General features: G+C 43.1%; 3 protein-coding genes across 3 annotated transcripts; all 3 read left to right on the forward strand.

The window, feature by feature from the left end:
* The first annotated feature begins 561 nt into the window (after positions 1-561).
* Positions 562-8193, forward strand: LOC114545444 (signal-regulatory protein beta-2-like). The gene is made up of 5 exons (XM_028563710.1): positions 562-598; positions 5080-5415; positions 6364-6498; positions 6605-6645; positions 7843-8193. Exons 1-5 carry the CDS (start codon positions 562-564, stop codon positions 7969-7971), a joined length of 678 nt encoding a protein of 225 aa, XP_028419511.1. The 3' UTR covers positions 7972-8193.
* Positions 8194-18785: 10592 nt separating this feature from the next.
* On the forward strand, positions 18786-21959 carry LOC114573927 (uncharacterized). Its single transcript, XM_028606166.1, has 6 exons — positions 18786-18842; positions 19012-19353; positions 19501-19542; positions 19646-19756; positions 19859-19893; positions 21732-21959. The coding sequence occupies exons 1-6, from the start codon at positions 18797-18799 to the stop codon at positions 21852-21854; spliced, it is 699 nt and encodes a 232-aa protein (XP_028461967.1). The 5' UTR covers positions 18786-18796; the 3' UTR covers positions 21855-21959.
* A 1895-nt stretch (positions 21960-23854) lies between these two features.
* LOC114545445 (uncharacterized) lies at positions 23855-25509 on the forward strand. Its single transcript, XM_028563712.1, has 6 exons — positions 23855-23900; positions 24064-24393; positions 24567-24584; positions 24676-24795; positions 24899-24963; positions 25358-25509. Exons 1-6 carry the CDS (start codon positions 23855-23857, stop codon positions 25478-25480), a joined length of 702 nt encoding a protein of 233 aa, XP_028419513.1. The 3' UTR covers positions 25481-25509.
* The last annotated feature ends 639 nt before the right edge of the window (positions 25510-26148 follow it).

The following is a 26148-nucleotide window of genomic DNA, read 5'->3' on the forward strand; positions in this document are numbered from 1 at the left end:
ATCCAAAACTGGATTTAACTTTTAGTGATTTCATTCTTTTGCTTCTCATTCCTCTGTCTGTTCTCCTCCATGCTTCCCCCAGCTCACAGGTGTGTCTCATTAATCACTTTCCCAACCTTCATTTTCTGTCAAGGTTGAAAAGGGCTATTTTGTACTTTTTCTTTCCCCCCTTTCTACTACAGCCGTCTACACAAGCCACGTGCTGGGTCACATTTTACTTAAGCAACACCCAACTGTGACCCACAGCGTAATTTCAAACTTTGAGTCTATTTTCTTCTACTTTTTATTGTCTTATGGCTCTGTATACTGCCAAAGTGCAGCTGACCTACACTCAAAACTGTGCCTGAATGCACCTTGTGCAGACACTAGGCTCGTTCGAGATGAGCCAGATCTGCGCAGAATAGATCACCGAAGATCGGGCCCAATGCATGCCGGTTAGATTTGTGTCCGACTTGATCCCGACTTGCTCTGACGTCATGCACACGTGGCCGTGGGCAACGATAATCTCACGAGACCAAGACGGCCGCAGTTCTGAGCGGTTCTGAGACGCAAGTAGCGCAGATGCTTTTCACCAACTGCAAGAGCCAGGCGGACGCAGGTGGACCCAGGGCATGTTGGGAAACGCCGGCCTCTCAGCTGATCGAACAGCTGATTGGTTCAGAATCGACTCAACATGATGACGTTTTATATAAACTTTTTATTGATTTTGAATCGGAGGGATTTTAACTGCCATTTGTCTGATTTAAAGGCTTATTCTGAACAGAACACATGTTGTGTGGCTGATAGTTATGTTTAGAAGTCAGAGAGACTAAATCTGTTCAGATTACGGATCATCTACAGTGTGTTGGTAATTAAAATCAGCAACAGATCGCATGTAGAGAATTTTGACAGTTACTCTGTCATAATAAAATCAACTGGAGACTGTGTAGGAGCTGATATATGGGTCTGATAACATTTTATTAAATTGGAATCGGACCACAGTGTTTGTGTCACTTCCTGTTGAGCCTGAAGGCTGCTGGAATCAGCTGGAAAACTGTCCGACTTGGGAGCGGACTTTTGTCACCGCCCCCCGCTGCTGCCGCCTGCTCTCGTCTACTTTACAGGCGAGGCGCAGTTCATCTCGAACAAGCCTAATGACAGCTTGAAGCTGCTGCATGTTTGAACATTCTTTTTTTATATTTATTTATTTTTTTCCATAACAAAAAGTTATTTCCTGACACACGTGTCACCTCTGCATTGTTTATTTGGTCGTTTCAGTCACAAGGACCTTTCCCAAGACAAGACAGTAGTTTATTTATTGCCTTTAGTTGACAGTAGTGCAGACGTAGGCAGGAAACAAGGGCAGAGATGGTTGTGACATGCAACAAAGGTCCCTTTTGAATCCCTCAACGGTTAGAGAGAATATCTGCTACATTTGATCTACGTTCTCCATCTTTGGTCTCCAATCCATGTCTGCACAGCAGGGGTGGGGCTAGAAGGGGGACACGCCCCCCCACCACCTTAAATATGACTGATTATTGGTCCCCACTGTGCCACCCCAATTTATAAAAGATCCTGGAATCGCCCTTGGTACACAGGTCCAATCAGTTTTAAGGAAGACTCGATCCAGGACCTGAGTCAGACTGGGACTAAATTATAGTCTACTAGTCTAGTCTTGTTTCACTGCCACAGGTCTCAGGTCTGTGTGTCAAAATGTCTAATACCCGAATCGATCCAGGTATTAGACATAACTTGGTATGTCATGATTACTGCTGGAGAAAATCAGAAGCATAATGCTGCTGCCACAGTTGTTACAGTCATTCTCCTCATGTCTATCCAGATCTGTAAAGATGTCTCACAGAGACAGACCTTTCAAGTAGACTGATGATGGACAGGTGCTTTTTTTTTTAAATAGATGTAGTATGAAAAGGATGTGGTTGTATACTAACCTTCTGTCTTTCCTGTTTCAGGACATATGAGAAGAAAAGCAGCTGAACTTACCACAGCAACAGCACTGGGGCAAAGCTACGTTTTTCTCTTATTTAATATTATTGTATTTCCTAATTTTGTCACTTAAATTGTATTGATTAACTTTCTTCGTTTATGGATATGAATGGAGATGCTCCCCCGGTGGAGATTTTTTTCCCCAATTACGTCAGCTAAATGCACTATTTTTCAGGCTGTTTGAGATAATAGAATGCATAAGGATGCAAAGGAATAGGATTGTTTCATTAATATTATTATTAGTGTTTTTGTTATTATTAATAATTGCTCAGATTTACACAACAAAAGATTTGACACAGTATTTATTTATTCAATTTCCGCTTGGTGACTTATGATGTGGGGGGGTATGGGGGTCCTCCCCCAGAAAATTTTGAGCATTAAACTCTTCATTTCCTGCATTCTGGTGAATTTGTATGCACATATTTATACCTTTTTCTGAATAAATTGATGCTAGAAATCTTTATGTAAAAGGTAAACATAGACTATAATCCAAATATAAAAACATAATGGAATATATGTAACTAAGGCTCTCAGGCATTCTGTATTGCTTTCATATTTATTCTCCTGTAGATCAGCTTTTCTAATTCTGTCTGAGTCAGCACACATGTAGCCTAGGCATCATTTACTCTTCCCTTTTCTTTTGCTTCTTTTGTTGAGGAAGTAACCTCCTTAAATGTGCATATGACAATTATTCACGTCAATGATAAATTAATTCATTTTAATGAATTAATAAAGCCCTGCACTGTAATATTTCAGATTTGTTTGAGCAAGATTTCTGCTCATGTCCAAAACTTTGTGCACATTCAAAATATATCTGTTATCTGAGTTTTGCAGGAGTCGTGATATTTTGAGAAAAATGAAGTTGTAATAGTCAATATATTTCACAAAATAAACTACCTGCACCATAATCTGCTGTGCATTACGTGATTGCTCTGCTTATACGGTAGATCTCAGACCGTCTGACAGAGACAGAGCCCAGTTTGGGTCTCTGGTCTCTGAATGAGCAAATATTTAGGGAAGTGTCTGTACACTGCTCTTTGCTTTTTTTCATTGGTTGTTGCGTTAAATCTTATTAGCTATTGTGTAGCCCCTTTCTTTTTTTTGATTGGCTGAAAAGTGGCAGGCTCAACTAACAACTCCAGGGGAGACGCGCTTGATTCCTGCCGGTTCCATAGTGAGAGCGGCGCGCCAGAGACATTTTGGGCTCTGCGGCCTATTCAATTTATTATAAATAGTTTTTCCACGTGAGAAATCCAATGTGTGGCGGGAGTGCGTGACAAAAGACCGAAATGAGTGACTGTCACGCTCAATTCGTGACACTTGAGAGCCTGCAGTCACTTAACTCAAGTGTTACAACAGCGGATTTACAAACCTGACGCTGCTTCTGAATCACTCTCTGGCCGGTGAGGTCTGTTACTATGGTTACTAGTAGGGATGGGTGTATCGATCCTGTGGTATCGATAGATTGATATACTCACGCTACTCATTTGGCATTGATTTCCTTAAAAAAAATATCGATTTAAACCAAAAAATTATAATTGGGGGTGTATGCATCACTTTCAGCTGTTTTAGATTACTTACTTAAATTACTATGTGCCATGACACCCCTGTAACTGGCGGCGTATTGAGCTGGCCCATGTCACGTGACGAGCGAAGTTCATTTTCTCAGGGAACAACCAAGGGGGTAAGCTTCGCTTCAGAACTCGAGCCATCATGGCGCCATTTTGTTGCTAACTGGCCATCACCTCCTGTTAGCATTCCGCTGACCGCCATTTTTTTTTACGTCACTTGACTGCGAATAACTTTACATCTGAAGCGTTTAAAGACTCTATTTGTCCGTTGTTTAGTTCCAAAGAAACACGACAATGTATAAAAGGCTCCATTACCTTGTACCTCACGTTATGGCTCCGTAGCAGACGTTTTTGTAAAAATAGGCTAACGATTGTGTCATAACCAAGTGACTTACTGTCGCATAGTAGAGGAATTACCGTATAGTACAGGAGAAGCTCGCAGGCAGTTTCGACTTACATGAGATGTTTAAGTTTAATTACTAATGTTAACTAGCATGTTAGTGATCAATAATTAGCCTGTGCCCATGTTATCTCCTTACATACACCTACAGTCTCCGTATCTGTAAGATTGGGAATGATTGAGATTTCTCTTGGCACAGCTACCAGAAGACTTACAACTTTCAGACACGTTGCTCACGTCACATTCTCTCAGTTGGAGGCTGCGCAGTAAAGCTGGCCATCACCGGAAAAGTGCTTCTAATAGCCTTCACTGGTCTCCGTCCAGAGCAACGGGGTCTATTGGTCCATTATATACTGTCTATGGGAACAACCAAATTCTTTGAAACAACTGTCTTTCTTATGCAGGTTTATAGGATAAGGAAATCCTAGTTTATTATGATCTTTATGACCTCTTGTTTTTGCTTCAGTGAAGTGTTACATGTTTACTTCTACAAAGAGGTTCGAAACATATGTTATATTATTTTTTTTTAGTTTTTTTGCCTTTTAGCTTTTTCTAGCAAGATTGGTCTTTTTTCTTTTTTTGAGAAATAAGAAAAGTGAAAATGTGTATGTTTTTGTTCATATTTAATTTATTTCATTCATATTTATGTTATTTATTTTAATTTGATTATGTATTGACCATAAAACATTTTTGTGATTTGTCTTAAATGTAATAATATTTTTACTGACAAAAATTGCCAATAAGAAATTAACGGCATTGGTATCGGTAACAGCCCGCCAGCCCCTGATGACAAGTTAACGACGACGAACAAGATTTATATTCTTCTTTGTTAAATTTTATTGGCTAACAAGCTGAGTGATGCGCGATGCATTACCGTCCGCCACCACGCACGGTAATAGAGCTGTTGTTTCATTTTTTGACGCTCCAGTCACAAAGACTGAGAGAGGAAATGAAACAAAGTTGAAATTTTAAATTGAATTTTAAAAAACCTAAAAGATTTGGGGCTTTTGACAAAACATTCGGGGCTTAAGCCCAATTAGGCACCCCCCCGCTCCGCCAATGCTGAATACGTCTTCCATCACTGGCTGAATGTGAGCTAAATGGTTCTTTGATTTCTTCCCCAAGGTGTGAACCCGATCAGTGACTCTGGCGTCCAGCAGCGGGAGTCTGAACCCGTCCAGCCAGTAGACTCTGTGACTCTCAGTTGTTCTGTTCACACTGGCCGCTGTGCAGCAGAACACATTAGTGTCACGTGGCTGAAAAACTCTCATCACTCTGCTCCGCAAATGATCTACTACTCTGGAAATAAGAGCTGCCGGAGGACTGAGAGTGGAGAGACTAGCTGTGTGTACGAGCTTCTCCTGAGGAACCTCAGCTCTGATGATGCTGGAACCTTCTACTGTGTCCTGACTTCATGTGGACAGATGCTGTTTGGAAACGGGACCAGGATTATTGTTCACAGTAAGACAGGAACCGTCAATATACATTAAGAGTGTGAATCTTCACTGGTCTCACAAATTCGGTTTTGATTACAATAATCCTGTCAACGATTCGATCCAATTCGATATTGCGATGCATCAAGATTGCTTCACCTCCTCAATTTTATTATTTATTCCTACACATGGTTTTCATCAACAAATTCAAGCAGACAGATATGCATAAACTCCCTTTTTTTATTGTATCTGCTCTTAAAAATGACAATTCTTGAATGTAGCGTAGTCTGAACAAAGCAGACAACAGACAAACCCAAAAAAGCACCTGGAAAATCAACAAGCATCATCAGTAAGCAACAATCGATTATGGTCTGTCACTACATCGATGGAGAATCGCCCAGGTCCACATTGCGATGCATCGATGCAATGATTAATTTCAACACCCCTACTATACATGTAGCGTTTTAGTCCAATTCCTAGCAAATATTATGAATCACAACCACAGAGAAAATGTTAGGTCAATATTGAACAATGCTGTAAAACCCCGGATTAAGTCCAAAGCCAGCTAGATCTGAAATGAAGAATGATTATTCCTTCAATAGATCGACAGAAATATAATGAGCAACTACTTTGATAATCGATTCATTGTTGGTCCTTTTCCAAGCAAACATACTAAACATTTGTTACCATTTCCTGATATTTTATAGATCAAATTAATTAAAAATCTCAGTACTCAGCAGAACATAATTGCTACTGGCTGCCCTAAAGCCAATGTTTTCATGTTTTCAAGTTTTTGTTTACAGTGACTAGGTTCGAGAAATATTGTGGTTAGAAGTTGAAGAAAATGGAAGGTTTCAGTCCAAGAAAATGTTGCTCTTATGAATGTTTTCATTTAAGAAAGTAAGATTTGTGTTCATGTTTGCAGCCATTTACAGAGGCTATTATTGAATACTGTTAATTCTCATATGTTTCAAAGGAGATGTTGCCTTCACCGAATCAGTTGATCTGAGTCCAACGTTTATTGCACTGATGCTGTCAAACACCGTTCTTGGGATTGGGACACTTGTGCTCGTATGGACACTTTGCAAAAACCACAAGAAAGATCCCACAGGTATGACCAACTATGTATTTTATTAAATATCTGTATATCTAAAGCAAAAGCAGATATGTTCTGTTATATTCTGCAGTAGCAGTGACAGAAGTCATTTTTGTTTTAGCTGCATCCGGATCCAGGGATGGATCTCTTGAAGCCAATCAGGTAATCCATTTCTTCAATGCATTCTCATAAACGTATGATATTGTACAAACAAATACAGTGACATCCGGCCGGTCACACGACTGTTAAGTGAAGCAGTCTTACAGTTAAATTTAGCCAATAAAAGGATACTGGTAGTTGGATAGAGGGCACCGCGAGGTGACGGTTCTTGCAGGGGCCGTTGCAGTTGAGTTTAGTTGACAAAAGGTGACTGTCCTGCGGTGACAACAAAAGGTGGCTGTTGTGTGACAACTAGTCTTTATCAACGACATTCCACTCCTGGGATTGTTCCGGTGCCGCCCGAAATTCCGCCGGATGTCCCTCATTTTCGGCCAGATGTCCCTAATCTTCCGCTTTCTTTGTGTTGGCATTCTAAAGCCCGGTGGCTTTATGAGTACTATGGTTAACTGCTCCTCAGATCTCTGCAGGTTAAATCCAGACAGCTAGCTAGACTATCTGTCCAATCTGAGTTTTCTGTTGCACGACTAAAACAACTTTTGAACGTACACGTTCCACCAAACAAGTTCCTTCCCGAGACTATTTTGCAGAGGCACCGTGGCTCCGTCCGGTGCTTAGCACCGCCCAAGACGATTGTGATTGGTTTAAAGAAATGCCAATAAACCAGAGCATGTTTTTCTCCCATCCCAGAATGCTGCTTGGACTAGCCAGACCCTCCTCCACAGCGCTGTGAAGGGAGGTCTGGCAATGCTAGACTAGATGTGACAACAGTTTAGACACCAAAACGACTAGTTAAGATTAGATAAAAGATCGTGGTTTGGTTTTAAACATAAACACACGTATCCTGGGTGAAAGTCTTGGTTTCATCCCAGGACACAAACTGCGCTCCCCGGCTTGAAAGCGCTGTGTTTTATGACCCAACTGTCCACCCCGACCTCCTCTTTGCGGATAACGACTTACACAGCAGCAGTTACTGTAGTGCATACAGCAATAAATGCGTGGAATTCAATACAATATACAGGAAATTATTTTCCGTAGCTATACCTACAAATGGTTCTTGAGAACAGCATGATTTCTTCTAGCTCAGTTTCTGGTTACAATTTCAGTTGTATGCCTTTAAAAAGGTTCTATTGTGGTATATACAGTTTTTCTCAGTTACTGTTGAATGGCAACTTAATGCGGTCTATGTCTCCTCTTTCGGAGTCCAAATGTTCAGAACTAAACACTGTCATTGTCTTTCAGCCTGGAGATGCAGTGATGTACGCAGCAGTGTGTTCTGCTCCCAGAGGCTCCTCCTGCAGAACAGCTCCAGTGGAATACAGTAGCGACGCCGTAGTTTATTCTCATGTGAAGTACTCTCAACAGGACTGACAGACTTGCAAGTAAAAGGAAAAACACGAAGCATTACAACTGGACTTGTGATATGGCAGGGATATATACAGTTAGGACCTGCATGGGACATTAAACAGGCAAGCCAAGCAGGCTGCATGGGAGATCATATTTTCTTTCTAAGTGGCAGATTGAGCCTATAGAAAATGTGTATTGTATTTGGATCATAGAAATAAAATGGATAGGGCTATATAGGGACCTGAAGACAGGTGTGTGGACGGTCCAGTAAATGGGTGTGAAGCTCCTTTTTGTTATCACTTATCTGTACACCACTTTGTATATGCAAATGTTGCTAACTTGGAAAAAACAATAAAGAGATTGAAAAAAAAAAGAAGAAATAAAATTGATAGAAAAGCCATTGACCTTTTTCCTGTGGTCATTTGATTGGTATACAACAAAATGACAATTGGTCTTAGTTGTCATAGTGACAATATGCGTCAGTAGGGCTGTAAACTGTGTCACAGCTCGCTGGGAGGAGAGCCACCCGACGCAGCTCAAGATACGATCTCGGAGTTGCAGGGTGTGAGGAGGGACAGTTAGAGTCAGCAGACCGCTAACGTTAGACCCAGCCCGCAGTTCAGTTCATTCTAATAATAAATTGAATTTTTGAATTTAAATAGCGCTTTTCACAAACTCAAAGTCACTTTACAGGGCAGGTAGATAATAAAAACAATGCACAACAAAACAAGATTCAGGCACAGATGAAAAGGTAGGGGGCGTGGGGAAATTGATAGGCAGAGGTGAAGAGATGGGTCTTGAGGCGGGACTGGAAGATGGTGAGGAATTCAGAGGTGTGGATCTCTTGGGGGAGCAAGTTCCAGAGCCTGGGAGCTGCCCTGGAGAAGGCTCTGTCCCCAAAACAGCAGAGGTTGGACTTGTGGATGCAGAGGAGACCGGCTGAGGTGGATCTGAGGGACCATGAAGGTTGGTACGGGGAGAGGTCAGTGAGGTATGAGTGGGCCAGATGGTGGAGGGCTCTGTAGGTGATGACCAGGATTTTGTAGGTGATCCGGTGGGAGTTAGGAAACCAGGAGTTATTTTTAGGACTGGAGTGATGTGGTGCCAGGATTTGGAGCGGGTGATGAGGCGGGCGGCTGCGTTCTGGACCAGTTGGAGTTGGTTGATGTTGGTAGAACTGATGCCAAGGAGAACTGAGTTGAAGTAGTCCAGTTGGGAGGAGATGAAGTCTTTCAGCAGCGGGGGATGTGAGAGAGGGTCTGATTTTGGCGATGTTGCAGAGGTGAAAGAAGGAAGTTTTAATGACATGACGGATGTGGGGCTCAAGGGAGAGGGTGGAATTAAAGATCACGCCAAGGTTGCCGCACAATTGATTGTGAGAGTGGGGTTATTGATTTTGTGATTGTGTGGATTTGGAGCCTATAATGAGGGATTCTGTTTTATCGCTGTTGAGTTTGAGGACGTTGTGTTGCATCCAGGTTTTAATAGTTGACAGACAGGAGTTGATGTGGGAGAGGGGAGGATTGTGGGTGGATTTGGTGCTGAGGTAGATCTGGGTGTCATCGGTGTAACAGTGGAAGTCCAAGTTGAAGTGGCGGAGTATCTGACCAAAAGGGAGGATGTAGATGATGAAGAGGAGGGAGCAGAGTACAGTGCCTTGGGGAACACCTTGATTGACTGTGGCTGTGGCAGAGGTGTGGTTATGGAGAGAGATGAAGTGGGATCTGTTGGAAAGGTAGGAGCGGAGCCAGCTGTGTGCAGTACCTTCGATACCGAGGTCTTTGAGTCTGGTGAGCAGGATGTTATGGCTCACAGTATCGAATGCTGCACTCAGGTCAAGGAGGATAAGGATGTTGAGGGAACCGGTGTCAGCAGAGACGAGGAGGTAATTGAGGACTTTGAGGCGAGCGGTTTCTGTGCTGTGGAGGGAGTGAAAACCAGATTGGAGAGGTTCAAATTGGTTATTGGCATGAAGATGGGTTTGTAGTTGTTAGGCAACTATCTGTTCCAGGGTTTTAGACAGAAAGGGGAGGTTGGATATTGGGTGGTAGTTGTTGAGGGAGGAGGGATCCAGACCAGGTTTTTTAAGGACTGGGGTGACAGCAGCAGTTTTGAAGGCAGAGGGGACAGTTCCAAGGAACAGTGAGGATTTGAAGAGGTTAGTGAGGTAGGGGCATAGGATGGGAGGCAGGACTTCAGGAGTGGAGTAGGGAGGGAGTCAAGGGAGCAGGTAGTGGGTTTGGAAGAGCTGATGAGTTTAGAGATTTCAGGAGGGGTGACTGAGTCAAACTGGGAGAGGAGGCAGTGTGGAGGAGGGGTTGGGAGGTCAGGAGAGATGGGGAGAAGAGGGGCCATGGTAGGTGCTGGAGTAGATACAGGGAGGTCAGATACAGGGGATAGAGATCGGTAAATGATGTTGATTTTGTCAGTGAAAAAGTGAAGGAATGAGTTGCAGTGATCCGGAGTAGAGGTAGGGAGGGTGTTAGTCCGAGGCTTGATGAGGTTGTTCATTGTGGAGAAGAGGGTTCTGGGGTTTTGGCAGGGGTTGATGAGGATGGTGGAGAGGTAGGCAGATTTGGCAGCAATGAGGGCGTCTTTGTAGGCAGTGAGGTGGAGTTTATAGGCTTCATGGTGGACTGTGAGAGCTGATTTTATTGACCGACGTTCAAGGTGGCGGACAGTTTTTTTCATTTTCCGGAGTGCAGGGGTGTACCAGGGTGAAGAGGTGTTAAAAGTGACATTTTTTGTTTTGAGGGGGGCCAGAGTATTGAGGGAGGTAGACAAGGTGGAGTTCAGGTGGTTTGTGAGATCATCAGCTGAGGTGAGGGTTGAGTCCAGGTGGAGAGTGGTGGAGAGCAGGTCAGAGAGATGGTGGGAATCGATAGAGGCTGGAGAAGGGATGGTGAACCGTATGAGTTTGTGATCAGAGAGGGGAAAGAGACATGGATGGAGGTCAAGCACCGGTTGGTTTGTGGAGCAGACCAGGTCGAGGATGTGTCCTTTTTCATGGGTGGGGAATGTGACATGTTGGGTGAGAGGGAAGATGTATAGTAAAATGGTGAATTCTGATGACAGCTTGCAGGTGGGGGAGTCCATGTGGATGTTTAAGTCACAGAGTAGCATCAGACATGGAGAGAGAGATGAGGCTAGTGTGAGGAGTTCACTAAAATCAGAGAGGAAGGAGGGATTTGGTTTAGGTGGCCGGTAAATGAGGATGACTGTCATGGAGTTGGAGTTGGTGTTGCCTTCTCTGTAACCGATGCAGCATAAAAGTACGGCGGAACCAACAAGTCAGCCAGCCGATGTTAGTTGACTAAAGTTAGCTTGTTAACTCCTGCTTAACATTACCCCCTCGAGACAGAAATAGTGTGGTCATCAGTAATAGAAGAGAACTTTCTATACATAGGTAGAGTTTGCTCATGTGCCTATTTAAGAGCCGATGCTCTCTCTGTGTCTGTATGTTGGTGGTTTCAAGCAGGATGTACTCATTCTGTTGCAAGGAACCCATGTAACTCCACCACTGAGACTTTCAGGGGATCACAGGAACCTATTTTTGTGATCAAACTGTGTGTTTAGAAGCAGAAGTTCATTGATGTCTTTCTGTGTGGGTAAACCGCACACAGCTCATGAAAAAAAAAAAAAAAAAATCACAGAAGTTATGTAGCGATGTGGTTAGAAAAACCCAAACAAAGGTTATGGGTTGATTAGGCAATACATTCAAAGTATTCTCACTGCTTTACCAGTTGGCTTTAATTACATCTCCACAAACAATAGCTTTGTCAAAGTTTATGGTAACACTTGATAATAATGGTACATTAATTATCATTAATTCATGTATTACTTCATGAACTATCAGTAATACCAAAACTGGCAAGACATTTCTGGTCTTCAGACACTTAGAAGTTAGTAAACAGTAAAATTCATAAATATCCTACTTGGCTGAGCATTGGGCCTCATTCACCAACCGTTCTTACAAAGAAATGTGTTCTTAAACCCTTCTTACGCACTTTTTACGAAGATTCAGGCATTCACTAATGTTTTCTTAACTTGGATTTGTTCTTAGCTAAGAACAAAATCTACGAACACTGAAAAGCACTCTTACGCACATTTGAGTGATGACAATTTGCTCCAAATGATTGCTTACTGCATTTTATTTAATTCTACAGTCGTTTACAATGATAGTATTGTACTGTAATGTATTTCTGATCATTTGTTGAAAAAGAAATCATATTATGCAAAAAACACTAACACTGCAATTTACATCAGCAATTAAACTGATTAAATCCTGCGTTATTTGGTGATTGATCGCTATTTATAGGGCCAAAATGCAGTGGTAGAATGTATAGAAAATGAAAACGTTTGTTTTTATTATACCCGTTTTTAAATCAAAGTTGCTATATCTAGGATATTTCTCTCCACAGCGTCGTTTACTCCTCCGCCAGGCTGTGTAAGACGCGTTCATATCTTATTTATTTGGCTGGACCTCTTCACATCTCCCCATTTGCGCTGCTTCACACACTTTATTTGCTTACTTGCATGGTTAAAGAAAATAAAACACATCCATGAATAAAACCAATCGCATTCCGATTCTAACAACACATTTACGTTTTATGCTGGTTAGGATAGGAACTTTTTTTAAAAAGCCAGGCTTTGTTTGTGGTAGTGGACACCGTATACTTTTACTAAAGTAAATATGTCTCTGGTTATTTGTACTTTTATTTAAGTACTGAGATTCAGTACTTCCTCCACCGCGGCTCCGACAATCTCCAAAAACCTGTCTCCCAGGAGGGGCACAGGAAGTGTCATGTCCTTATATGGGAATTTGCGGGGCGTTTTTTTATGCTAATTAGGAACAACTGGCACGCGCTTTCAGTTACGAAGATGTGGGATTCATCAATCCTAAGAACACAGGTGCGAACAAATCTGCTGTTTAAGAACATGTCATGAATCCGACGTAGACTTTTCTTAGGAACCTTCTTAAGAACATATTTAAGAGAAAACTTAGGAAGATATTGGTGAATGAGGCCCATTGTTCTTAGACATAACTCTTTAAGTGCCTTATGTTGTTGTGAATAAAGCAGCTATACAAATCTGCAGTATACTGTATTTTGTGTAAATGTAGTGACCTCAGTATCATTTTGCCAACCCACTCCCTCACTGATTTAATTCTTAAAACAATTAATTGTATCCCACCATTAATCATGTTATTTTATAAATGTTAGAGATGGACCAGGTCAGCACTTTATTTGAAGGGCCACAAACATGATGAAGTAAGGAAGTAGTAATGTTTAGTTAGAATACATTTACACTGCTGTGACTGGTCAGTTTTTTTGAAGAAGACATGAACATCATTAATAAATCAGAAATCATGATGAATGAAATCCCTTAATTGATGCATTCATTAACGTATTGTTCCTGTTCCAGTATGTCCAAAACTCTGCCGCCAGGGTCCTCACCCACAGCAAGACCTGGCAGCACATCACCCCAACCCTCATCCACCTTCACACATGCCTTTAGTGTGGGAGATCTGGGTTCAATTTGCACTGCGATACAACCAATGTGTCCCTGAGCAAGACACTTAGCCCATAGTTGCTCCAGAGGCATGCATCCTCTGACACATGTAGCAACTGTAAGTCGCTTTGGATAAAAGCGTCAGCTAAATGACACGTAATGTAATGAAGTCAATGGTCACAGCGCTGCATTGAAGTCGACGTTGGGGGCTTAAAACACCATCAAGCTTCTCAGACGCTGGCCTGCTCTCCATTCCACACAAGACTCTGTACCTTCGGAGGCAGAGCCTTTGGCATTGCAGCCCCATTTCTCTAGCAGATATCCGAAATGCCACATCCCTGGAAATTTTTTAAAAACTCCTGAAAGACCACCTGTTTACCACAGCCTACAACCTCCCTTAGCTTAGCCACAGTAATTATGTAAAGTGTACATCAATGAATTCCTGCTTTTTCATGCATGAAGTCATGTACCATTATTATAAAGTGTTACCAAGTTTATTTTATTGAGAAAAGTGTTATACAGCCAAACAACAAAAGGATATGTATCTAACATGCATTATTTTTGATATAACATACTTTAACTGTAACAGAGATTCTAAGAACATTTTGAGCGGGGGCTTTCTGGGCGTAGTTATTGAACTGGTAACCCAGCACAAGCGAGAGTTTTTGTGGACTACTTAACCACGGCGCACACCAAAAATGCGGCCCACTGGTTCCCCAAGTCCACCGCAGTTGGAAAATGAAAGAATGACACGCTGTCATCTTCACTGGTGGATGTACACCCAGCAAGCACAAACAAGCATGGTAGCGCAAATAAAGAAACGGCTAGATAGAGAGATGGCTAGATAGATAGATGGCTAGCTAGATATATGGCTAGCTAGATAGATGGCTGGCTAGATAGATGGCTGGCAGCCGAGTCCAACGAAAAACATTCAATACCCTTAGTTTAAATGACAAAAGTTGCATCTAGTATCTATGAATGTGCCGATATTTTACATTTTAAAAAGGTGTAACTGCTGGCCTCTCCGTGAACCATCACCTTATCGTGGTGGAGAGGTTTGTGTGTCTCTGTGAACCTGAGGGCTGTGTTGTCTGGAGCTTTGTGCTCCTGGTAGGGTCTCCCAAGGCAAAGTGGTCTCAGGTGAGGGGCCAGACAAAGAATGGTTCAAAAACCCCAATGAAAAAGCTAAGCAGAGATGGAGTGACCCTGCCCGGAGGAAGCCCGGGGCCCCCGTCTGGAGCCAGGCCCAGACGGTGGGCTCGTCGGCGAGCGCCTGGTGGCCGGGTTTGCCACGGAGCCCGGCCGGGCACAGCCCGAACAAGCTACGTGGCAACTCCCTCTCCATCCCATGGGCCCACCACCTGTTGGAGGAACCGTTGGGGTCGGGTGCGATGCCACATGGGTGGCAGTGAAGGTCAGGGGCCTCGACGGACCAGACCCGGGCAGCAGACGCTGGCTCTGGGGACGTGGAACGTCACCTCTCTGTGGGGGAAGGAGCCGGAACTGGTGCGGGAGGTGGAGCGCTACCGGTTAGATCTGGTGGGGCTTACCTCTACGCACAGTCTTGGTTCTGGAACCATACTCCTGGATAGGGGTTGGACTCTTTTCTTCTCCGGAGTTGCCCAGGGTGTGAGGCGCCGGGCGGGTGTGGGGATACTCACAAGCCCCCGGCTGAGCGCCGCTGTGTTGGAGTTTACCCGGTGGACGAGAGGGTCGCCTCCCACGCCTGCGGGTTGTGGGGAAAAACTCTGACTGTTGTTTGTGCATATGCACCAAACAGGAGTTCGGAGTATTCGGCCTTCTTGGAGACCTTGACTGGAGTCCTGCATGGGGCTCCAGTGGGGACTCCATTGTTCTGCTGGGGGACTTCACGCACACGTGGGCAATGATGGAGACACCTGAGAGGCGTGATTGGGAGGAACGGCCTCCCTGATCTAAACCAGAGTGGTTGTTTGTTGTTGGACTTCTGTGCTAGTCATGGATTGTCTATAACGAACACCATGTTCGAACATAGGGATGCTCATAAGTGTACCTGGTACCAGAGCACCCTAGGCCGAAGGTCAATGATCGATTTTATAATCGTTTCATCTGATCTGAGGCCGTATGTTTTGGACACTCGGGTGAAGAGAGGGGCAGAGCTGTCAACCGATCACCATCTGGTGGTGAGTTGGGTCAGAGGGTGGGGAAGACTCTGGACAGACCTGGTAAGCCCAAGCGTGTAGTGCGGGTAAATTGGGGAACGTCTGGAGGAGGCCCCTGTCCAACAGACTTTCAACTCACACCTCCGGGCGGAGCTTTTCGTGCATCCCTGTGGAGGCTGGGGGCATTGAACCCGAGTGGACAATGTTCAAAGTTTCCATTGCTGAAGCTGCGGCGAGGAGCTGTGGTCTTAGGGTCTTAGGTGCCTCAAGGGGCGGTAAGCCACGAACACCGTGGTGGACACCGGTGGTCAGGGAAGCCGTCCGACTGAAGAAGGAGTCTTTCCGGGATATGTTATCCCGGAGGACTCCGGAGGCAGTTGCAGGGTACCGAAGGGCCCGAAGGGCTGCAGCCTCTGCCGTGAAAGAAGCAAAGCAGCGGGTGTGGGAGAAGTTTGGAGAAGACATGGAGAAGGACTTTCGGTCGGCACCAAAGTGCTTCTGGAAAACTGTTCGCCACCTCAGGAGGGGGGGCGGGGAACCATCCAAGCTGTGTACAGTAAGGATGGGACACTGTTGACCTCAACTGAGGAGGTAATAGGGCGGTGGAAGGAGCACTTTGAGGAACTCCTGAATCCGACTAATACGCCCTCTATGTTAGAGGCAGAGCTGGAGGATAATGGGGGATTGTCGTCGATTTCCCAGGCGGAAGTCACTGATGTAGTCAAACAACTACACAGTGGCAAAGCCCCGGGATTGATGAGATCCGTCCAGAAATGCTCAAGGCTCTGGGTGTGGAGGGGGGGCTGTCCTGGTTGACACGCCTTTTCAACATTGCGTGGAAGTCTGGGACGGTGCCAAAGGAGTGGCAGACTGGGGTGGTGGTTCCCCTTTTAAAAAGGGGGACCAGAGGGTGTGTGCCAATTATAGGGGTATCACACTTCTCAGCCTCCCTGGTAAAGTCTACTCCAAGGTGCTGGAAAGGAGGGTTCGGCCAATAGTCGAACCTCGGGTTGAGGAGGAACAATGCGGATTCCGTCCTGGTCGTGGAACAACGGACCAGCTCTTCACTCGCAAGGATCCTGGAGGGAGCCTGGGAGTATGCCCAACCGGTCTACATGTGTTTTGTGGATTTGGAGAAGGCGTATGACCGGGTCCCCGGGAGATACTGTGGGAGGTGCTGCGGGAGTATGGGGTGAGGGGGTCTCTTCTCAGGGCCATCCAATCTCTGTACAACCAAAGCGAGAGCTGTGTCCGGGTTCTCGGTAGTAAGTCGGACTCGTTTCAGGTGAGGGTTGGCCTCCGCCAGGGCTGCGCTTTGTCACCAATCCTGTTTGTAGTATTTATGGACAGGATATCGAGGCGTAGTCGGGGTGGGGAGGGGTTGCAGTTTGGTGGGCTGGGGATCTCATCGCTGCTCTTTGCAGATGATGTGGTCCTGATGGCATCATCGGCCTGCGACCTTCAGCACTCACTGGATCGGTTCGCAACCGAGTGTGAAGCGGTTGGGATGAGGATCAGCACCTCTAAATCTGAGGCCATGGTTCTCAGCAGGAAACCGATGGAATGCCTTCTCCAGGTAGGGAATGAGTCCTTACCCCAAGTGAAGGAGTTCAAGTACCTTGGGGTTGTGTTCGCGAGTGAGGGGACAATGGAGCGGGAGATTGGTCGGAGAATCGGGCGCAGCGGGTGCGGTATTGCATTCAATCTATCGCACCGTTAGACGAAAAGAGAGCTTAGCCAGAAGGCAAAGCTCTCGATCTACCGGTCAGTTTTCGTTCCTACCCTCACCTATGGTCATGAAGGCTGGGTCATGACCGAAAGAACGAGATCCAGGGTACAAGCGGCTGAAATGGGTTTCCTCAGGAGGGTGGCTGGCGTCTCCCTTAGAGATAGGGTGAGAAGCTCAGTCATCCGTGAGGAGCTCGGAGTAGAGCCGCTGCTGCCTTTGCGTCGAAAGGAGCCAGTTGAGGTGGTTTGGGCATCTGGTAAGGATGCCCCTGGGCGCCCCCTAGGGAGGTGTTCCAGGCACGTCCAGCTGGGAGGAGGCCTCGGGGAAGACCCAGGACTAGGTGGAGGGATTATATCTCCAACCTGGCCTGGGAACGCCTCGGGATCCCCCAGTCGGAGCTGGTTAATGTTGCTCGGGAAAGGGAAGTTTGGGGTCCCCTGCTGGAGCTGCTCCCCCCGCGACCCGACACCGGATAAGCGGACGAAGATGGATGGATGGATGGATGGTAACTGCTGGACACAGGATGTCTCCTACTTCACTGAAAAGTCCATACAGTGTACATATATATAATGCATATGATCCAGCATACTGGACCATGATTGGCTTCCAAACTGTGATGTCACAATATCCTGCTCGCACATACACGTTTAAAAGTAAACTGAAACTGAGATTTAAGGTCAGTGCAGAGAAACTTTCGTCACTCAGTAAATGAATGTGAAAACAACCTCTAGAATCAACAGTGAAGCTCAAACATCAAACTCAGGTAACAATAACCCCAAAAAAATATTTTTTAGTGGAGGGGGCTTTAAATGACCACATTGGCTCCTAGAGGGGGCAAGTGGAACATATGTGGTTGGCAGGAGTCAGCTGATTATACGAGATTAGGGAGAATGGCGGTGTGTGCATGCACAGTGGCTCACTGATCTGATAAAAGAAGCGCTGGGGACTTAAAGGGTCACACTTTGTTCTACATACTGTATGTGGTCAACGCCCCGCACTGTCAATTTGGGTAAACACATCTCAGCTCTGTCAACGCTGACTACTTTTGATACCTAGCAGCTTCAGAAATGTCAAAAAGTCAGCCAACGACGCAGTAATGGTAGACTGACTCTTAATGTGGACTGGAAAAAAGACATGGCCGTGGGCTGCAGGATGGGTCAGATACATTTGCTTTACTGTGCACCTTGGCGTTTTACTGCATTCTTCAATATTTATGGATCACAACAAACATGCATGTCTGACCATCTGAGCTGCTGTATCCGACTGTGACAGATGAGGTGATTCCTTCCACAAAAACAAAGATCATCAGAAGAATAGTAACTTATGCCTCTTATATTGTCTATGGTACAGATATCAGGTGGGGAAAGATTTGAGCTTCCTTGCATGAACTAATACTCCGCCCCCTTAACAATAAAAGCCCCTTTACGCTGATTTAGAGTGCCATTGCTGTTGCAGCTTTATACGCACAATGAGGAGCTTCAGCTTAATATCAGCTTTACTTCTCTGCAGCCTCAGTGAGTCCTGGTAATGAATTATTCTGAGCAGCAAATATAATACTAATCGGTCTTTTATCTAGTAAACCACCATTATTTAACACTCGGATGACTTAGTATTGTATTGTACACGTTTAGAATTTTTTTTATTGAGGAGTAAATCTCTTTCTGTCTCTGCTGTTTGTTTCAGGCTGGATCTCTGTCTCAGCTTCTGAGTCTCACACTGTGGAGGTCCAGTCTGGTGGAGACGTCACTCTGATGTGCTCCAACATTTCCAGCACTCAAACTCAGACAGACTTGTTCAGAGTAATTAACAGAACCAAGCCCAGCTGCGTCTCCTCTATGTACAAGTCTGATAGCGAAGCCTCGTACTGTTATGGATTTCAAAATGGATTTGACATGATCTCCAACATCTCTACTGTCTTTCTTAAAATCAAGAGAGTGGATTTATCTGACTCTGGACTGTATTTCTGTGGATTTTACATAGGCAAACATACAGTCATCGCCGGTGCAACACATTTAAAAGTTCAAGGTAAGATTGTAGTTAAGCCTCAGAGATCTGTTACCATCATATTTACAGTTTTTCTACACATTTATTTTCACAGTCATATGAAAACAGCATAAAGACAAACAAGAAACCAATACGCGTCAAATTATTTAATTTTTGTCCTTTTAAAAGGTAACAGTGAATCTGATTTCGGAGTGGATTCAAAGACTGAAAGTAAGGTTCTCCTTTTTCACTGTGCAAGTTTCCACAGAGCCGGTCATTAACATCTTAAACAGCTCTTCTAAAACAGATATTTATTCTGTCATTTGTCTTGTAGAGGAGTCTGAAGGAATGACAAACGGCATGATTGTGATCCTGGGTGCTCTGACTGTTTTCCTCACTATAGTCGTCATTGTTCTGGCTGTTAAAATCAGGAAACTTCAGACAGGTACAGCTGATCTATAATTTGATGCACATGATAGATAAATCTAAAGCAAAGTATATGGTCAATAGTAATAAACTAATAAAACTTCATGATTTTTCCATTTAGCTGAGATTGAAGAACCGCAGCCAGAAAGAATCAAGGTGAACCCAGCATTAACTTATATAAACTGTGTGTGTGTGTGTGTGTGTGTGGTTTTGAAAATGCATTCAAATACATGACAAATCTATTAATGTTCTGTGTTCCGAGCTGCTGCAAACAGCTAATTCAGGCATGCAGGAAGTCATCATATTCAAAGTAACATTTGATGATCTTCAATAATTCCTATTTTTAAACTCTAATTTCAGCTGTTATCTTTAAACTGACAGTTTAGGTTCTTTAAGCAAAATTACTGGTTTTGCCAGCATTTGCTAGACCATCTGAACCCAGCCCCTCCTCACCCAGAAAAAGATAGTATAGGTTGATTATGCAAGCAGCTCATAACGACCCACAGTTAGGTTTCTTGTTAGGCGGCCACCTCATGGCTGAAGTAACTATCGCCAGCGCAAACGAGGAAGGAAGGTGACAAAGTATAGGAGCGCAAAATTCTGTGTGAGGACGAGGCAGCTTGGGGTGGTGGATGGGTCAAACAAACACACTCCCATGTGAAACCAAAAGCTAAATTGAAATTAACAGAGTTTTAGTCCTTTCAGCAATGAAGTCCGTGTTATGTCACATTCTTATTTTAAGTGACTTATTTTAAACCAATCCCATATATTCTACTAACCCTAGCTAACTATTTGCGCTGCCTATTAACTACATATAACTACTCACTTTTCACAATCTTTACTATGTGTTTAAAACTGCACCGTTACACCGTTACAGTAAAGACCTCATATTATGCTAATTTTTAAGGTTCATAATTGTATTTACAGGTTGTACGAGAATAGGTTTACATTTGTTATTTTTTTTAAACACCATATATTTATTGTACTACACATTGCTGCAGCTCTTCTTTTCACCCTGTGTGTTGAGCTCTCTGTTTTAGCTACAGAGTGAGGCATCTCACCATACTCATCTTTGTTGGGAGTCGCACATGCACAGCAGCTAGGTAAGGACTACTAGCCAGTCAGAAGCAGAGTAGGGCGGGGCCTGACACGCAAGCCAGCTTGGTTTGAGGGGGTGCCACGCTAGGAGCTAGCCAAGCATTATAACTTGTGTTACAAAGTGACGCAAAATGATGCGTGTTTGTCTCTGAAGTAAAGGTTGGACTACAATAGAGCTGTTTAGAGCAGTTGGTGAACAGTGTTTTCTGTTGGAGATGCTAAGTCCCTTTGGGCTGGACTTTGGGCTCACCAATAACATGCACAGAAAAAGATATATAACACAATGAAGGAAAGGGAAAAAGCCAAAAAGCATAATATGAGCACTTTAAATAGAACATTCACATTAAACCGACATTGTGCGGCAGTAAATAGAACAGTTCTACTGTATGTGTCGTTTTAGAAGTCTTTGGCAATCAACCTTTTCTGTTTGAGGATGTGTAGTCCGAAACAAATGAAAATGCCCCATCAACTAAATCTGAAGATATTTTGTTAAGAAGGAGAACGTATGGCCTTTTTGCCAAGCCAGTTGCATAGAGTTCCAATCAACAAACAAAATCAAGTCAAAACTATTTTGAAATTAAAATATAACCACTGTCAGGTGTAGCAAATTCAGATCTGTGACCTGAGTTTTTTTTTTCAATTTAAAGAGCCTCTATTATGCTTTTTTTGATTTTTTTGTTATATAGTTTTTTATGTAATAGATGTATAAAGTAGAAAAAAAACACATGTCACTCTAAATAGAGCTTTCTCTTCCACAGACAGCACTTTTTCTTAACTGCCTAAAACGCCACGCCCACATTCCTGTTTGAAATTCCTCAATAAGTGATGTCACAGATTGAGAATGCCAGCCCAAAACTTGGAAAACTCTGTGTGACTCTGAATACTCTGATTTACAGGATCTGGCCTCAGATGAACTGAACTACACAGCTCTAAATTTCCAGGCGAAACCCAAAAGAAGCAGCAGGCCTGCATCAGAGAGAGAGCTGGAGACACATGTTGTGTATGCTGCCACCAGATAGACTCAGGAAACATCTGGAACTGCAGCTCAGAGTGACACTGATGCTTCATTATGTTAATCTGCTGATGTGTTTTTATGTGTGGGAGGAGTCTACTGCCAAAAAATAAATTTGGGGAAAAGAAATCTTATTGTAATGTCTCGTGTCTCTCTCTGGGTCAAAGTGTCCATTTTTCTTATTTTGTCTGAGAGGAAACAGAGCATGCTTAATGTGTGATGGAGGAAGAGGCAGAAAAGACACTGATGGCTGCCAGACTTTTTGTGAGGTGTCTGAGGTCAAAGCTCTGTGCAAAGTAAAAAAAGAAGAAGTGAAACTAGCCTACTTGTTTTGCAACATGAAACTGCTGTACAGGACTGCTGTTCTTACAGAACACAATTAATGTTCCCTTAAAACATATCAATCACTCATCACCTTACACAAACTCACTTAACTACTTCACCTTTGTACACTACGTCAACATTTGCATTCAAAACTGAACAGAAAGGCCTGATGCAGCTGCTTCATTTTCTATTTTGCACGTACTCATCTATCAGGTTCCTGATGTTGAGAGCTGTTTACTGAAATAGTTTCACTAGAGTGCAGGGAAGTGCGCTGGAATTAGTAAGTGGTATTCTCATCAAACAGCAGCATAATGGAGAATGGTAATATCAAACAATACTACGAGTCCACAGCCATGTTAGTGTCTCTGTGAGGCTGGATTTAGACTGCTTTAAGTTACTGTAAGTACATTAGCATGCTAACATGGTCACAGTATCACTGTTAGGGGACATCACATTTCATAGCAATCCATCCAACAGCTGCTGAGATATCGGACTTAAAACCACATACGTCAACCTCACAATGGTGCTAGAGGAAGAGTCAGGGGATCTCTAAGGTCATTAGGCTTCATCCTCTGGGGACCATGAATATCTGTACAAAATGTCACGACACTCCATATTTCATGATATATTGTAGTCTAGACCCAAGAGGTGGACCTTTGACTGACTGGCATTGCCATCGCTCTAGTGGAAAAAAGAAAATGTGAATTGAGTCCCTGGGTGACCTAGTGGTAGAGCGCACTCCCATGTATAGAGGCTCAGTTCTTGACGCAGAGAATGTGGGTTTGATTCCGACCTTTCCGACCTGCATGTCATTCCCCCTCTCTCTCCCCTTTCATGTGGAAGCTGTCACAAAAAGGCCTAAATGAAAAAAAAAAAAAAAATTTTAATTAATGCACATCTTCAGTTACTATTGTGAATATTAAGAATTCATTGAGAGTTAGTGCAGCAAATTCTCCAGTCGGGGGCCATTAAATCATTGCAGATGATGTCATTATAAAGAGTGACGATCAAATCTCAACTAGGGGGAAACAATGTATTAAACATGAAATATTACATTTATGTTTATTTCAGGTATTAATTGGGGGAATATGACATTGGTCTCATTGGTCAACACATATTAGATGTTTTCATCTACCACCGCAGCGACGCGTGAAAACTTTTTTGCGATATTTCTAAATATTTTAAGTTTCCACAATTGCTTTTCATGTACTGTAAACAGAAGTGGAGAATGGTACTGAAATCTAAAAAAAGGCAACTTGATACATGACAACCTTTAGAATGAACCCAAACAACACTGTATCCAGAGATTGCAGCATCACAACAGGTCCCTTCCTTTTATTCTTGTCATATTTAATGTCATACCAGACTGTTATGGGTTAGGTGAGGGTTTTCAGTGATGGCTGTATAAACCTCCAGGAGTCACTGAGGAGTTCTTATTCATGTATCTACAATTCTTAGTGGCGTTTGTCCCAGATGGATCTGACACAGATATAAAATGTTATCATTAGATGTTGAGTCTCCGAAAACAAAATGTTCCTGAGCTTAAATATGTGTAAAGGCATTGCATTGGTAGGTTGGTGTGAGCGGGAAGATAAAAATCTAAAAACACCCCGCCTCTCTAAACTCCTTTTATAAGAGCTCCGCGGTACGATCTATATTTGCAGTGAAACGATTAAACACAGAATGAGGAACTTCACCTTGATAACAGCTTTACTTCTCTGCAGCCTCAGTAAGTACTGACACTCAGTTATTCTCAGCACCAAATCATGTGACATCACACCAGAATTTCAACTTTTAAATAAGAACAATTATTGTTGTCGTTGCCTTAATAATACAGTAAGTGCTTATACCCTCAGGGATGAATCTCTTTCTGTCTCTGCTGTTTTTTTCAGGCTGGATCTCTGTCACAGCTTCTGAGTCTCACACTGTGGAGGTCCAGTCTGGTGGAGATGTCACTCTGATGTGCTCCAACAATTTCAGTAATTCACCTCAGACAGAATGGTTCAGAGTGATCAACAGAACCAAGCCAAGCAGCCTTTCCTCTATGTACGGGTCCAGTAGTGAAGACTCGTTCTGTGATGGATTTGAGAAGATCTCCAACGACTCTGCTGTCTTTCTTAAAATCAAGAGAGTGAATTTCTCTGACTCTGGACTGTATTTCTGTGGATTTTACATAGACGGAAATACAGTCATCGCCAGTGCAACACATTTAAAAGTTCTATGTAAGATTGTAGTTAATCCTCATATATCTGTGTTTCTCATCATATTTACAGTTTCTCACATTTATTTTAACAGTAGTATAAAAAATGGCATGAAGACAAATAACAAAACAAATATTTGTCAAATTATGTCATTTATATATGTTTTAAAAGTGACAGTGTATCTGATTTTGGAGTGGATTCAAAGACTGAAAGTAAGGTTCTCCTTTTTACCGTGCAAGTTTCCACACTGCCAGTAATTTCTATCTTAACCATGTCTTCTAAATTCTGTCATTTGTCTTGTAGAGAAGTCTGATGGAATGATGAACATCATGAGTTTGTTCCTGGGTTTTCTGACTGTTCTGACTGTTTTCCTCACTATAGTGGTCATTGTTCTGGCTGTTAAAATCAGGAAACTTCAGACAGGTACAGCTGATCTATAATTTGATGTACATGATGGATAAATCCAAAGCAAAGCATATGGTCAGTAATATTAAACTAATGAAACTTTTGTCTTTTTTCCCTTTAGCTGTGAATGAAGAACTGCAGCCAGAAAGAAACAAGGTGAACCCAGCATTAACTTATATAAACTGTGTGTTATGTTTTTAAAGATTCTAAACCAGAAGATATTGTGTCAGGAAAGAGAACATGTAGCCTTCCTGCTGGTTAGAAAATGGTTATTTCAAAACATATACAACCACAGATGAAGCAATTTGAGTTATGTTAATGAACGTTTGTCATACAATGTGTCCTATGTCCCAATAGTGATTAAACAACCTAGGTTTAATTTCCATAGGCGTTTTGTAGTTTTAATTTAACTTTGTGCTATGGAGCTGGGATTCTATTCAAGATGCTGTTTGTTCTTAGCTAAACTAAAACTGCTAAAAAACAATTATTTGTGAAACTACCAACAAATCCACCAATTTTGCTAACTCAGCTGCAGTATGTGTGTGATTCAGTATGTGACTCTGAATACTCTGATTTACAGGATCTGGGCTCAGATGACCTGAACTATGCAGCTCTAAATTTCCAGGCTAAACCCAAAAGAAGCCGCAGGCCTGCATCAGAGAGAGAGCTGGAGCCACATGTTGTGTATGCTGCCACCAGATAGACTCAGGAAACATCTGGAACTGCAGCTCAGAGTGGAACCGATGCTTCATTATGTTAATCTGCTGATGTGTTTGTGTGTGTGGATAGTGTATGGGAGGAGTCTACTGCCAAAAAATACATTTTGAATAATGTTTCTGTTTGTTGTTTCTTCCTGTCTCTCTCTCGGTCAGAGTGGCCGTTATTGGCTGCCAAAGTTATTTTAGGGCATGTGAAATGGTGTGATGGTGTGTGGAGGAAGGAGGGAGTGATACACATCACTTGTTTGACAGGAAGAGACAGCACAGTGTGGTCTGAGAACAACTGAGGTAAAGATCATGATGTGTCTGAGGTCAACGCTCTGTGGAAAGTATAAAAGTATAAAAAATAAGCAGCTTACTGGTTAATGACAACATGAAACTAGCTGTACAATTTCTATTCTCACACAACACGGACAATGCTCCCTCAAAACATGTATATCATTCTCTGACAATGTTAAATCACTCCACTCATCATCACTTTACATTAACTCACTTAACTAGTTTACCTTCATACACTACGTCAACATTTGCATTCAAAACTAAACAGAGAGGCCTAAAGAAACTGCTCACTGCCTCCAACTTCTTTTGAAACAAAATGTGTCTTCTGGCAGTGGCAAACAGCAGAGAACAACACACCTTCGACATTCTGTGT

The sequence above is a fragment of the Perca flavescens genome, chromosome 19 (genome assembly GCF_004354835.1).
Source record: "Perca flavescens isolate YP-PL-M2 chromosome 19, PFLA_1.0, whole genome shotgun sequence".
Classification (NCBI taxonomy): domain Eukaryota; kingdom Metazoa; phylum Chordata; class Actinopteri; order Perciformes; family Percidae; genus Perca; species Perca flavescens.